We start from the raw sequence: 12,918 nt of genomic DNA, 5'->3' as shown, positions 1-12,918 counted from the left end.
CAGGTCCGCCTGCTTGCAGGCTGCTCGCTTGAAATAAAAGACCCCCCCCCCTTCCCTTCCCCCCCGCCCCGCTCCCCCCCACCGCCATGACATCCCCCTGACACCCTGCCCCAAGACACCCCCCCCCCCCAAACCATGATTTTGCTGAGCAGCTTCTTGCACCTGCGGCCTCGGCGCTGCGGCCCCTTTGCAGGGCTGGGCAGGGGGACCTGCCCCGCCGGCGGGTCCCGCCGGGCCCTGCGGGTCCTGGTGGACATGGACGGGGTGCTGGCCGACTTCGAGGGAGGCTTCCTCAAGAAGTTCAGGGCCAGGTACCCCGACAAGCCTTACGTTGCCCTGGAGGACCGGAGGGGCTTCTGGGTGTCGGAGCAATACGGGCGCCTGCGACCTGGGCTGAGTGTGAGTGTGTCGCGTGGCCGGCGCTCGCTGCGCGCCCTACCGCTGGCTGGGCACAGCCCGCCGGCACCCCCTCGTCCGCGGCTCGCGGGTGCAGCGCTGGGGTGGGCCGCGGGGGCTGGCTGCACTTCCCACCACAACTCTGCTGGAGGTCCCTACCCAGCAGGGCTTCCAGTGGTTTCCCCCCTTTTCCAGAAACTGAGCTTTTTTTAATGCACGGCTGTGGCCTTCCCCTCCGCCACTTAGGTAGCTGCATGGGTAGATATAGGGCGCTTGGGTTTTTCTAGCTCAGATTTCGCCACGCTTTTTAGATTGATACTGGAAAAATACAGAGCTGCCAAATCGCCGCTGCCTTCGTTCCTAGATGGATCATTCAGTTCCTCCGCAGCAACGTGAGGGATGGGATGCAGTGCAGAAGTTGAGCGCAAAGCATGCAATTGATGCTTCACGAGGGCTTACTTAAAAATCAAACAACCCCAAGCCCTCCCAGGCCTGAAAATTACTGCGATTAATTTTAATAATTAAAGCCTGAAAGCAAAAGCTCTCTCTATATTGTACTTTGTCAACAAAGGGTTGTAGTTGCAGGAGCTGAAAGCTGTTATGGCAAATAGAAGTGCTCTTGTCTTTAGCGGTACAGCGGCTACCAGGGAGGGAGCGTGCATATGGCCCAGTGCTTTCCCACTAGCGAGTCCCAAACGATTTGAAGAGCTGAAGGAACAACGTATCCTCTATAGCTGGGATTAGTGAACAAAGTAGAGGCTGTCATTCATGCAGTAAGGTGGACGTGAAAAGTTTGGCAGGGGTAAGGCAGGACAACACTTCTTTTTTCTGGATCGTAACTGCTTTGGATGTATTAAATGAGGTGCGCTCATCTTGTGTCTGCCGCGGTGACGTAAAACCCCCAAACCTTTGGGCTGAAACAGTGGCAAAACTCACGGACCTTAAGGCAGCCTAGATTTCAACTGGGCTTTTGGACCAGGGATGAAGAGAGTAGGAGCCTCTCTGTGGCTAAGAGCGCATGGACCGTTAGCGTCTCCCCTCGTCAGAGAATGCCATTGACCTGCTGGAGGAAATCGGGAAAGAGCAGCGAAAGCAACTAAAACGCTGAAGGAACCGGCTCTGGGAGGGGGCGTGTGCGGCGTGCAGCCCCAGGCTCGTTCATGGGGAGAAATAAGGAAAAAAAAAAGTGGAGGTTGAAGATCACAAAAGTCGTCTTTGCTGTGGGGCCTGTCCTGCCCAGCACATGGTGGATTTTGCAGCCTGGGAGATTTTTCCATCTGCTGGTCAAAGCACTAGCTTATATTGCAGGGAGTTTTTCTGACCAGGCTCTGGGAGTTCAGCAGCTCTTTTTGTTCAAGATGGGCTTAGTTCTTCCCCCATGGAGCTTGAGTGCAAAATGCTTTTTAGCATAAATGGAAGCAGAATAGCTACAGAGGTCGTTGCTGTAAGAAAGCACTTCAGCACAGTTTGAAGTGCTTTGCTGAATCAGGCCACGTTTCTCTCTGTTGCGCAACTACGTTTGACATCTGAAACAAAAATAACAATCATTGTGCAACGATTTAAGGCAATGCAACTGGAGTTTTCGTGTACGCCGGGCACCTTGGCAATCTGTTAGGGTAGCTGTTCTTTTCATGCTAACAGGAGACATTTCCACAGGCTCCGTTGCCGTGAATCAGCACGATTCATTTTCAGCATGCGGGCACCCAAATATGCAACGGGTTCGTGCGTTCATGCTCACGCAAGCAGGCAAGAGCTGGCAAATTGGGCCTGGACCGTGCTAGGATTCATGAGCGTGGCTTAGCAGAGGTAGCCAGCAGAATAAAGCACAATATGACTCCCAAAATGGCCCTTGCGTTTGCTCCGGGGCGTTGCTGCCGTTTAGTTCACAGCAAAGCCACAGTCGCTTACGGTTGTCTGCTCTTTCCTCAGTGCAGATGCAGTAAAGGCAAAACGTAGGATAGACGAGATTCCCAGTCATCAGGCAGGATGGAGCTGCAAGTCTAGTTGGCGTGTTTTTGCTGCGAACTCATAAAACCCAGCATAAAAGCATCCCTGAGGTTGTTCTTTCCTACCCCGAGGCTCTGCCGCCCCCTCCACGCCCTTGCAAGACAAGGAGCCCAGGAGGGCTTTGAAGTTCTTGTTGTCCCTTTTCCCCTGCCCCAAATAAAGCAGCAGAGGTGCTCAAAAGCAAGATCAACCCTTCAGGGCAGGGCTCCCTTCAAAGGAGGGAAAGCAAAGCCTCCGCAGTGGCTCAGCTGGTTCGCAGCACTGTGACGCAGCCCTGGGCTCTGCTGCCCAGTGCGGCCCGGCGGGCGCGATTCTGGGCGGGCTGCGGGTCTGCGCTCTGCGAGACCGGTGCAGAAGGGCTGCCCCCAAACCGGGGAGGCCTGAGAGGCAGCAAGCCCCCCGGAGAGACTTTGCTCATCCCAAGTTTTTGCTCCGTGTGCTCTCCCTGCGCCTGCTTTGCTCCGCTCTCCCTTTGCACTGTGACGGTGTCAGCCCCGGCTGCAGCTCTGGATGTTACGTGTTTCAAACTCTTGCCTGGAGATGCTCCATTTGCCTGGTGGTCCTTGCCCAGGCATCCCTGAGGAAGAGGGATCCTGTCGTAGAGTTTCTCCTTTAATACATTTTCTCCTGTGGGATAGCATCTCCTGGATGCTATTTTAAATATGATTGAGACAAATAGGCCAGATACCGTCTTGAGCTGAATAGCATCACATTACAGCAGAGGTAGCAGGCCAGTTCAGCTGGATCCATGTCAGACTGCCGCTCCAGGTGCGAACTTCCCTGGGGTTTGATTCCGTTCTGGGCAGTCTCTGGGTTTTGTATTGAAGGAACATGCTGCTCCCTGTGTGTCTGGGGCTGCACTGACAAAATCAACCCTGCTCCAGAGGTGCGCCGTGCCAAAGCGTACTGGATGGACGCAGGTAGGTGGGTGGGGAACATAAGAGACCCCAGAGGGGAGGTGGGCTAGCAGGAGGGGAACAGAGCCGGCACTCCCCAGCCAGACACCCGCCTGTATTGCTGTCATGATCTTCTCTCCTAGCAAAGGGTGGGAAGATGCACGTGCAGGGAAAAGAGCAGCAAGAAGCGCTGTGCAGTAACAGGTCTCTTTCCTCTCCCAGGAGAAAGCCATCAGCATCTGGGAATCAAAGAACTTCTTCATCGAGCTGGACCCACTCCCCGGGGCTGTGGAAGCTGTGAAGCAAATGGCTAACCTGGCAGAGTGAGTAGGAGCCGTCCGCGTTGCAGCCAGGGATGGAGGAGGGGGCAGCCGTGGCTTTGCAGGCTAATCCGCCTCCCAGCAGAAGCATCATATACAACGTCAGCATAAAAAATGCCCACCAGCCTGCTGGGTGTGGGTGGGAAACGGAGGGGTTTGACTCACAGAGCAGCCCCCAAGGATTTGGCCTCCTGCATCTCCTTGCCTGCAGCTCTGCTCCCAGCGAGGGCGGCAAAAGGGGAAGAGCGCCTGTGCTCTGGCTGTGGGTGCACGTCCTGACTCTGTTGCTGGATTAAGTCCTGGGAGATGGGGGATTAACATCCTAAATCGCCCCCACTTGACCTGCCCCTGGGAGGGAGGTCTCTTCGGGGTGACGACTCGCTCGGCCACCAAGCGGGGTCTCGCAGAAGCAGCCGGGGTGCAGCCAAGGGGGCAGCAGGGTGCATTGGTGTCTTTGGTCACCGAGTGATATCCTCACCCCCTTTCTCTCGTCGTGGCAGCACCGACGTGTTCATCTGCACAAGTCCGATCAAGAAGTACCGCTACTGCCCTTACGAGAAGGTAAGCCGCGAGTCGTGCGTGGTGGGGACACGGGGAATGAGTCACCCGAATAGCCCCGAAACAGCCCCGAAACACTCAAAGCTAGTGGCATTTTCTTCACCTTCCCGGCGCAGCCACCTCCGCCGGGTGCAGTGCGGTTTTGCACCAGGGGAATCCAGACCGGGCCCCGGAGCCGGGCCGCGGCCGCCCTGCCGCTGCGTTTGCCGCGTGAGCACGGATGCACTCGCAGCACTCGCGCGGGCGGCCGGCGCTCAGCTGCTCGGTCCTCAGATATCATCGTGCCGCCAGGCGCTGCTTGGGTTTAAAGGAACCCGTGCTCAAACAGGACCCGAATCTTTCCCACCAATAAACTTATTCAGTGAAGCCTCCTCTCCGCGCGGAGCTCCGGGCTCCTGCTGCAGCGGGCTGGGCTGCTGCCGCGCCGCGCGCCGCTGTCCCGCTCCCCCCCGGCCCGTCCTCACTCCCTGCTCCGCCGTTGCCTTCCAGTACGCCTGGGTGGAGAAGCACTTTGGGCCGGAGTTTCTTGAGCAGATCGTCCTGACGCGGGATAAAACGGTGGTCTCTGCTGACCTGCTCATCGACGACAGGCCCGACATCACGGGTAAGGGAGGAGTGGGGTGGCAGAAGGGGCCGTGCACCGCCCCGAGGGGCCGGCGGCAGCCGCCAGCGCGGGACGCTCACCTGCCCGCCCGGCGCGGCTCTCGCTAGGGGTTTGTCGGTGTCGAGTGTTCCCGGGGACGTCAGCCCCGCTGACACCCTCGGGTGACGCTCAATGGGAACGAGTGCCACCTCCTTGCGCGGGGAGCACCAAACGGCAGCGCAGGCGGCAGGCTGCGTTTCCCGCAGTCGCGCGCGGGGAAGGGGGCTGAGCAAGGGAATCGGGCTGCGGAGCAGCCGCGCACCGAGGTGGGAGAGCAGGGTTGGCGGGGAGCGGGGGGCGCAGGTTCCTGCCTGGGCTGTGCCGGGGGGTTTCCCTGCCGCGGGCGCACCGCGCTGGCTCGATCGCTCAGCCGCGGGCTCCCTGGGCGCACGCACGGCCGCCGAATCGGGCAGAGGAGCAGTTCCCGGGAGGGCTGTCCAGGTCGCCCGGCAGGGCTGAGCCTGGAGCCGCGTCTCAGCAGATGCCCGGGCTCTGCGAGCTGGACCGCGGGGCCGGCCCCCCAGCGACCCCTTCCCGAGCCGTTCTGCCCTCCTTGCCTTGCAGGAGCCGAGCTGAACCCCAGCTGGGAGCACGTCCTCTTCACGGCCTGCCACAACAAGCACCTGCAGCTGAAGCCGCCCGGCCGCCGGCTGCACTCCTGGCGGGACGACTGGAAGGCCATCCTGGACAGCAAACGGCTGCCGCCCCGCCGGGCGGCCTGAGCCCGAGCTGCCCGGCTGCCCGGGGCTGCGCCGCGGCGCCTGGCCCCGCAGAGCCCGGCCGAAGGCTGTGCAAACCACAGACAGACCGGCGGACGCCGTGCCTGCTGCGGGGAGGAGGAGGAGGGGGCCGAAGCTCCGCGGTCGCCCTGATGCCAGGGAGCCCGTCGAGCGCCCCGAAAGCCCCAGCTGGGCCAGAGGAGCCGGTGGCAGGAGCGACGCCGGAGTCCCCGTCGTGGGGTGTTTCCCGCGGGCTCGGGGGGGTCTTTGCACCCGGCGCTGGGGCCAGTCCGGTGCTTCTGGTGGACGAGCTCGCCCTCAACGTGTTACTGCCTTGCTCCGGGCCTGGCGCGTGGCACGGAGCGGTGCTGGATCCCTCCTGTCTGCAGTGCTGGATCCCCCCTTTCTGTGGTGCTGGATCCCTCCTGTCTGCGGTGCAGGATCCCTCCTGTCTGCGGTGCAGGATCCCTCCTGTCTGCGGTGCTGGCTCCCTCCTTTCTGCATTTCAGTTGGGGATAGCGCGGGGTCGGCTCAGTGCTTCCGCTTAATGCCGAGGGACTGCCTCGGCGCCCGTTCCCCCCGGCACAGCTTCCCGCCCAGGGGAAGGGGACAGCGCCGGCTGGCTGGACTGCGGCAGCAGACGGGCGTTAGGAGCCGGCAGGCGATGCCCAGGCTTCCCGCACTGGCTCGGCGGTGCCTCTCGGTGCAGCTAAGCGCTTGCTTGCTTGGGCTGCAAAAAGACGTCTCTGCAGTAGGATGCCGGGATAATAAGATTCCTGCCTTGGCTCTGGCCGTGGGGAGGGAGCTCTGAGCAGCGTGGCCCCCCTCCCTGCTGCCTCCCCGCTTCCCGGCCGCTTGCCCTGGGCTCGGGGCTCTCCGGCAGCGGCATGGCAGCACGAGGCCCCCAGCAGCCCCCTGCGGCAGCTGGGCACTTGCTGGAGGACCTGAGCGCTTTTCTTCTTGCAGCTGTGCTCACAAGGCAACGATCCTGGTTTGCCTGGAAAGCCGGCGATTTGATGGTAGCTCCTTGGACTGCAAAGCCTTTGGTGTCTGCACATGCTGGCTGCGTGGTCTGAGCGCCCCCGTCTCCCCCTTCCTGCTGCTTGTGCCAGATACCGGTCTGCCAGGAAAACGCTGGGTGTACGCCCGCCTGGCACCCTCCGTCCTGCGCGGAGTGACCCCGGATGGGGAAGAGGAGCGGATGGATGCTGCAGCAGGCTCATCTGCTGCTTCTCTGCCTGGCGGCTTGGCTCGTGCAGGCATTTAAGAGCCCGGTTTCCAGATGTGAGGGAAGTGACCAGCTCTTACAGATTTTTTGCACAATTTAACATAGCTGGAGAAGAGGCTGGGAACAACCCCTGAATGCTTTGGAAGCTGGCAGGAGCAAGGAAGGAGTTGAAGGGATCAGGAAAAAAAATTCTCAGCCCCTGAAACTCTCATTTAGCATCAGATCAAGACTTAGGCTACAAGGGACGAGCAGAGCCGAAGAAAGCGAGGTGAGCCGAGTGGCATCGGCTAGCAGGAGAGGTGCAGTCGGGACAGTCTGAGCCCGCACCGGATGGGGCGTTGCACCTCCGATAAGGCGTTTGGACAGTCGACGCCAAGGAGCTTCCCAAGGTGTTGGATTCGGTGCCGCCTGGGAGGATGCTGCTCGGCAGAGAAGGGGGGTCGGTGGCAGCGCTACAGCGTGACTGAGAGGCAGCTGCAGGAGAGCCAGCACGGTTACTGCGCGGGGCAGCTTGGGGGAGCCGGCATCTCGGCGGAGGATCGTCGCGGACGGGTCCATGGGTGTTCTCCTGTAGCACAGGAGGAGAACAGCCTCAAGGGAGCTGGAGCTGGAGCAGGTTTCCTCCAGCCGGCACCGTGTGCGTGACCAGGTTGGCTTGCTCTCCAGCTTGCCCCAGCTCTGCCCTTGTCCCGCGTCTGGACATCTGGAAGATGGAGCGAACGCTGGCTGCCCGCGGCCGCGAGCGCAGCGGGAGGGGAGCTCGCGCGGCCCAGGACGCACGGCTGCAAAGCTGAAGCCGGGCACCCAAAAGGGAGCATTTAGAGCAAGTGTCCGCTCCAGGACTGGTGCTTTTTGCACAGCTGCTCTCGCAGCCTCTTCCCCTGCCCGGCTCATTCCCCCCTGCCTTCAACCGCAGCGCCCCGAATTGCACTGACGGCAGCACCGGAAAGCAGCCGCTGCTCCTTCGCCTCCGCCAGCCCGGGAGAAGAAAGACGTCCCAGCCGCTGGGGAAAACCGAGTGTCTCGGCCCCTCTGACGGAGCTGGGACGGAGCAGAAATCGCCCGGCCGAGCCGCGGCCTCGCAGCCCGTGCCGGGCTCTGCAAGGTGAAGCCCCGGCAGGCGGCCCCAGCTCCTGCCTGCCCTCCCCGGAGCAATTCGGCAGCCCTGCCCACGCCGTCCGGGAGCCCACCGCTCTTCCCTGCCCTGGCAGCCCGAGGTTTCCTTGATAAAATTCCCAGCTGGGACCGAGACGCCGCAAAGCGCCGTCGGTGGGGGACGGTGGCCGGGGCCCGGATGGGATCTGCCGCCCCGCGCTCTGCTGGCTCGCGCCTTTGCCTTCCTCTCCGCTGCCTCGTGGACCCTGTCGTCAGCAAAAAAACCCGCGGGGGCTCAAAGCCACGCAGCCGACCGTGCCCTGACCAGGAAGCGCTGGCCGGGCAGGAAGCCTAAATCGTGCCGGGTCTTTCCGAAAGCCATCGGTTTGGTCCATGGCTGGGGGGGGGGGGGTTAGATAGCAGAAGGATTTTTTTGTTTGTTTGTCTGGTTGATTTTTTTCCTGTTTAAACCACTATGTGCTTCTCCGGGTGGTGGGTTCGGTTCGGGGTGTTTGAACGCGCCGCCGCCGGAGGGGATGCCGATCCCCGGCCGAGAGCAGCCTCGGCCTGAGGGGTTTTCATGCAGCGAGCGGAGACGTTGCATGAAGAGACGCTGGGACAAGCGCTGCGAGCGCGGGAGCTGGCCGTCCCGCGGGGGACGCGCTGGGGAGCGCGAGCCCCGAGAGGCCCCGCGCCGCGTCGCGCCGAGGACGCTTGAAGCAGAGCTGGAGTTTGTCGCCCTCGAGGCTCCGGCTTCACGCACAAAACACGCCGGGCGGCAGCCGGCCCGGCCGCGCTGCGCCCCGAGCTCGGGAGCGAGAGGCCGCCTCCGTCGCCCGCGGGCCGGCCCTTCCCACGCTCCAGCCTTGCTGCTGCCGGCTAAGATGCACCGAGCTTTCTGTTCTCTTCTTTTTTTTTTTTTTTAAACACAGCTCTATAAAAAAGAGGCCGATGAGGAGCACCGCAATCAATACTCGGTTTTACTGGCATCCCGCTTCCCGCAAGCGGAGTTCGGGTCTTGCGGTTTCGCCCCCGTGGCTCTGCCCCCGGCAGGGCGCTCGCCGCCGGTCTGGGGACCCGGCCGCTGACGTCCCCGGGGCTCTGCCGAAAAGCCCCAAGCCCGCCCTGCCGGTGCCGTGTGAAGCGGAGCTGGGGGGACGTTTTAATTAGCAACTGGCTTCCTGCAAAGCCCTGGTGTAACGCCTAGCGGCTTGGCGGCGGCAGCGGGGCCGAGGCCGGCGCTGCCGTTTCCCTGCAAGAAGCAGAGCGAAGCGGAGAAGCCGCATGCCGGCAGGCGGCACGGCGATGCCGGCCGGAGCGGGAAGCCGGAGCCCGCCGGGAGCCCCGATGCAGTGCTGACGAGCCGGGGCCTGGCGGGCTGCGTCTGCTCTTCCCCGCGCTGCCGGGCATGCCTTTTTTTCTTGAAAAGCCTCGGTTCGCACATATCACGCGTCTTCCAGCTGACGCGCCGTTTCCGAGGCAGGCGGAGGCGGCCAGGAGGGGAGGGAGGGAAGAAGGTCGCCGCGACCTTGGCATGGCCCAGCGCGAGCCGGAGCGCTCCAGCCCGGCCGACGCGATGGCTGCGTGCCGGCGGCGGTGCCCTTGGGAGACGGCGAGGAGCTGCCCCCCCCCCCCCGCCGGGGGAGCTGCCGAGAGCATCCTGCAGACAGCAGCCGAGAGCGCGGCGCGGGGATGAGTCACCCCGGCGCTTGCAGCATCCCCGAGCTGCTGCGGCCGCTGCTGGCGGGACAGGACGGGGCAGCGGCGGCGAGTGCCGCGGGCAGGATGGCGAGAGCAAGGCTGTCGCCGGCGGAGCAGCACCCGAAGCTGGGCATCGCCCAAACTCGTTAGGAAAGTTAGGGGAGCATCATTGCCATGACTTTGGTCTCGAGTGCCGCATAAGGCTTTGGGAGCGTGGCGAGGGCTGGCACAGCCGCCGCGGGAAACCGCTCTGCCCCGTCCTGCCAGCAAAGCTGCGTCAGGCTGGACCCAGCGCGGTCCCGGCTAAAGATGCTCTCGCTACGAAGCTATCGCCGCGTGGTCGTTCGTTAGCTAATTTTTCACGTTGGCCGATGACCAAAGGGCTCCAAGCGCGAGCCGAGCCCAGGGAAAGGTGAGAAAGGCCGGGGCGGCGGGGTGCAGCCAGCCCGGCCGCCCGAGGCCGAGGCCGAGGCCGGCCCTGACGCACGAGCCGCTCTCCCGGCCGGCAAACCTCTGCCAGCGGCGCGTCCCGGCCGACGCGCCGCTCGGTGGCCCCCGCGCAAGGTCGGGGCGAGCTCCGCTGCTGCAAGGCCACTGGGCCAAATTCCCGGGCGGGATCGCGCCCGGCCGTCGCCGCTCCAGAGCCCAGGCTCCTTCGCCCGGGATGTTGAGCAACGCTCTTCTCGGACGGCGATTTCGACGCGGGAGAAATATCCACTAGAGGGGACTGTGCGATCGCACGTGGGGATGCGGCAGGTCGGTGCCGCAGCGGGATCTCGCTCCCCAGCCCGGCGGCGTGAGCGATCCCCGCCGCCGCGCGTCCCTGCCGCCGGCTCCCCCAGCGCCTCGGCAGCCCCGTCCCCTGCGGAGACGCGGGCAGCGAGCCGGCAGCCTGGCAGCGTGCCGCGGCGGGCACGAGCCCTCCTGCTGGGACGCCGGGGTCGGGGAGTGCAGCGGGATGAAAGGTGGAAAAACCCCGGCTCGGGAGCAAGGGCAACGGGGGCAGAGGCAGGCGGTGGCACGTGCCGTCCCGGCGGCGCCTGGCGAGACGCTTTCTGCTGGCCCCGGGAACGGGGCAGAAGATGAGCCAGGGTCAATAGGGTCCATATAGAAACTAGCCTATTTGGAAAAAATATGGACCGGTTGGCGGAGAGCCCCATGAAGGCTACGGGCACCCCGCAGCCCCAGCATCCCTCCTCCCACCCGGCCAGGACCCCGCCGGTCCCCCGGGGCTGCGCTGCGGTTCTCACCACGTCCCCGATGGCCAGAAATCCCCCAAAGGCTGAGCTCGTTAATATGCTTTTTTTCCTTCTGCTGAAGCCCGAGGCCGTTTCGGGGGGCAGGAGGAACCAGGGAGGTTTCCAGCGCGCCCTCTCCCAGCGCCGCGAGACCGCCTCCCTGCCCGGCAGCGCTCGCGGGGTTTGCAGCTCTCTTCGCACAAGGCCTGAAGTAACGCAGTCCCCAGGGAGAAATCGAATTTCTCCTGCCACAGTAGCGCTAGGAGAGGCCTGTCCGGAGCTGGCCGTGAGACGAGCTGCATCGGGTCTCCTGCCTCCTCCAGGGCTCCATCTGCACGAAGCCCGTCCTCCTGGCAACAGCCCCGCCAGAGGTTCGCGTTAACAAACACGCTCATGGAAAGGGTTTTATTTAGACACAAGCCCACCCAGCCTCCCCTTCCCGATCCCCTCGGCCAGGGCCCTTCGCTCTAACTTCCCAAACTTTCACCCCCAGCACCAGTCTCCCCACGGCCCCACATCTGCGTTCCTCACCCCCAGGTAGCAGGGGCTGGATTCGTGTCTGATCCAGGGGACGGACGTTAACAGCAGCAACTCAAACACTGTTACCGAGATGCCGGGAGAGCACTTGAGCATCTCTGGAAACGCTTGCAGCTCCCGGTGAAAACCCTCCCGAAGCGCAGAGCAAACCCCGCGAAGCAGCCGCCCGCCCCAGCCACACTCTCCCATCCCCGCTGCCCAACCGCAGCTCCCCAGTGACCGTGCGATGCCGCCGCAGAGCTGTCCGGCGGGAACCGGGCGCCCGTGGGGCGGCGGGAGCGGGGATTGTACATCAGTGCCAGGCGCACGGAAACCGTTCGCCAGCTCCCTGCTCCCACCGCACAAATCCCTGCTCCCAGGCGCTGGAAACGGTGCGTGCCCCAGCGCTCCCGTTGCCTCCCCTGCCCCTGAGCTAGGGCAGGGCTTGTTCCCGGGAAAGGGGGCTTTCGTGAGACAAATTCCAGCAAAAAGGCAGCGCTGCTGGATCATTCATCCCTTTAAAGGGAGAATTAAACTTGGCACCCTCTTTCCCCCTTGCAGCAGAGATGCCAGACCCCCTCCGGCCACCCTGTCCCCCCGCAGCACTCCTGGCCCTCGCCGCAGCCCCCGGCCAGCGTGACGGCGTTAGGAGAGGGCAAGCAGCAAAATCGGTGACCTGCGCATACTTGCACCGGGAGGCAGGGCGGAGGAGAGGAAAGAACTGAGCATTTCCCGCTGTGAGGTCGCATTGCAGAGGAATGGAAAAAGCGTGCTGGTTTCGCTCCTGCGGGGCGGCCGGGCCCAGCCCGCCGCTCTCGGCGCTCGTGCAAACAGCGGCAGCCGGCTCCAGTTTGCTTGGCTGGACCCCGCCTGCAGCCAGGGCAGCATCCCGCCGAGGGTGCGTTGGAGGGGGGAGGCATCGGCCAGGCTGGAGAAGAGCTTTCCCACCATCACCGCTGCTGGGCTCGTGGTCGGGTGGTTATAAAGCACCAGGTGAAGCATTTTGTTCTTGACCCAGGCTTTTGCCTGTAGAGGATGCAAGAGGTGAGCGTTTCCCCCACAGAGGCAGAGCTAAAGCAGCGCTGTACCTGGTGCTGCAAAGCCACCCGCGAACGGCTGCTGCTGAAACCCCAAGCAAGGCGCAGCAGGGCCCTCCGGGCTGATCCACCGCCAGCACCAAGCACGGCCAAGTTCGTGGGTACGTTTCAAGGCTCCCACATTGTGCGAGGCTGCAAGCTAAGAGGTGTCTCACCTTTCCCTGGCACCATCGCACCACCTCACTGATGGTGGTGAGGGCTCCTGCAAATTACCACCGGAAAGCCCGGAGCAGACCCCAACGCCTGCCACCCCGCTCTGCACCCGCTTTAACCTCCCAGCATCGCAGCCTGCCGCACGGGGCATCCGTCCTGGCGCCGGCTGGGACCCACCTGGTTCACCTGCATCAAAGCAAGCGGGAGCTGCCAGGGGCGACGCGTGCCCCGTCCTGCAGCAGGACCCCTGCTTGGTTCCCCTCTTGTCTCCAAAATAGAGCTAATGACTGCATCGGGCTCTCAGGGAGCCTCCCACAGAGCAGGTTCCCCAAGCTTTCCAGGTGCTACCAC

The 12,918-nt window shown here is 63.3% G+C and overlaps 1 protein-coding gene across 1 annotated transcript; it reads left to right on the top strand.

The window, feature by feature from the left end:
• On the top strand, positions 1-8,826 carry NT5M (5',3'-nucleotidase, mitochondrial). The gene is made up of 5 exons (XM_068909272.1): positions 1-399; positions 3,522-3,622; positions 4,120-4,180; positions 4,667-4,781; positions 5,385-8,826. Exons 1-5 carry the CDS (start codon positions 136-138, stop codon positions 5,540-5,542), a joined length of 699 nt encoding a protein of 232 aa, XP_068765373.1. The 5' UTR covers positions 1-135; the 3' UTR covers positions 5,543-8,826.
• The last annotated feature ends 4,092 nt before the right edge of the window (positions 8,827-12,918 follow it).

This window comes from Struthio camelus, chromosome 15 (assembly GCF_040807025.1).
Source record: "Struthio camelus isolate bStrCam1 chromosome 15, bStrCam1.hap1, whole genome shotgun sequence".
NCBI lineage: Eukaryota > Metazoa > Chordata > Aves > Struthioniformes > Struthionidae > Struthio > Struthio camelus.
This window is presented reverse-complemented; position numbering and strand designations above follow the sequence as displayed.

Bases quoted from the DNA above. Each gene is read 5' to 3' on its own strand.
- NT5M (XM_068909272.1), top strand. From the start codon at position 136: ATGATTTTGCTGAGCAGCTTCTTGCACCTGCGGCCTCGGCGCTGCGGC. The intron at 400-3,521 runs GTGAGTGTGTCG...TTCCTCTCCCAG, and splicing joins GCCTGCGACCTGGGCTGAGT to GAGAAAGCCATCAGCATCTG. The intron at 3,623-4,119 runs GTGAGTAGGAGC...TCGTCGTGGCAG, and splicing joins CAAATGGCTAACCTGGCAGA to CACCGACGTGTTCATCTGCA.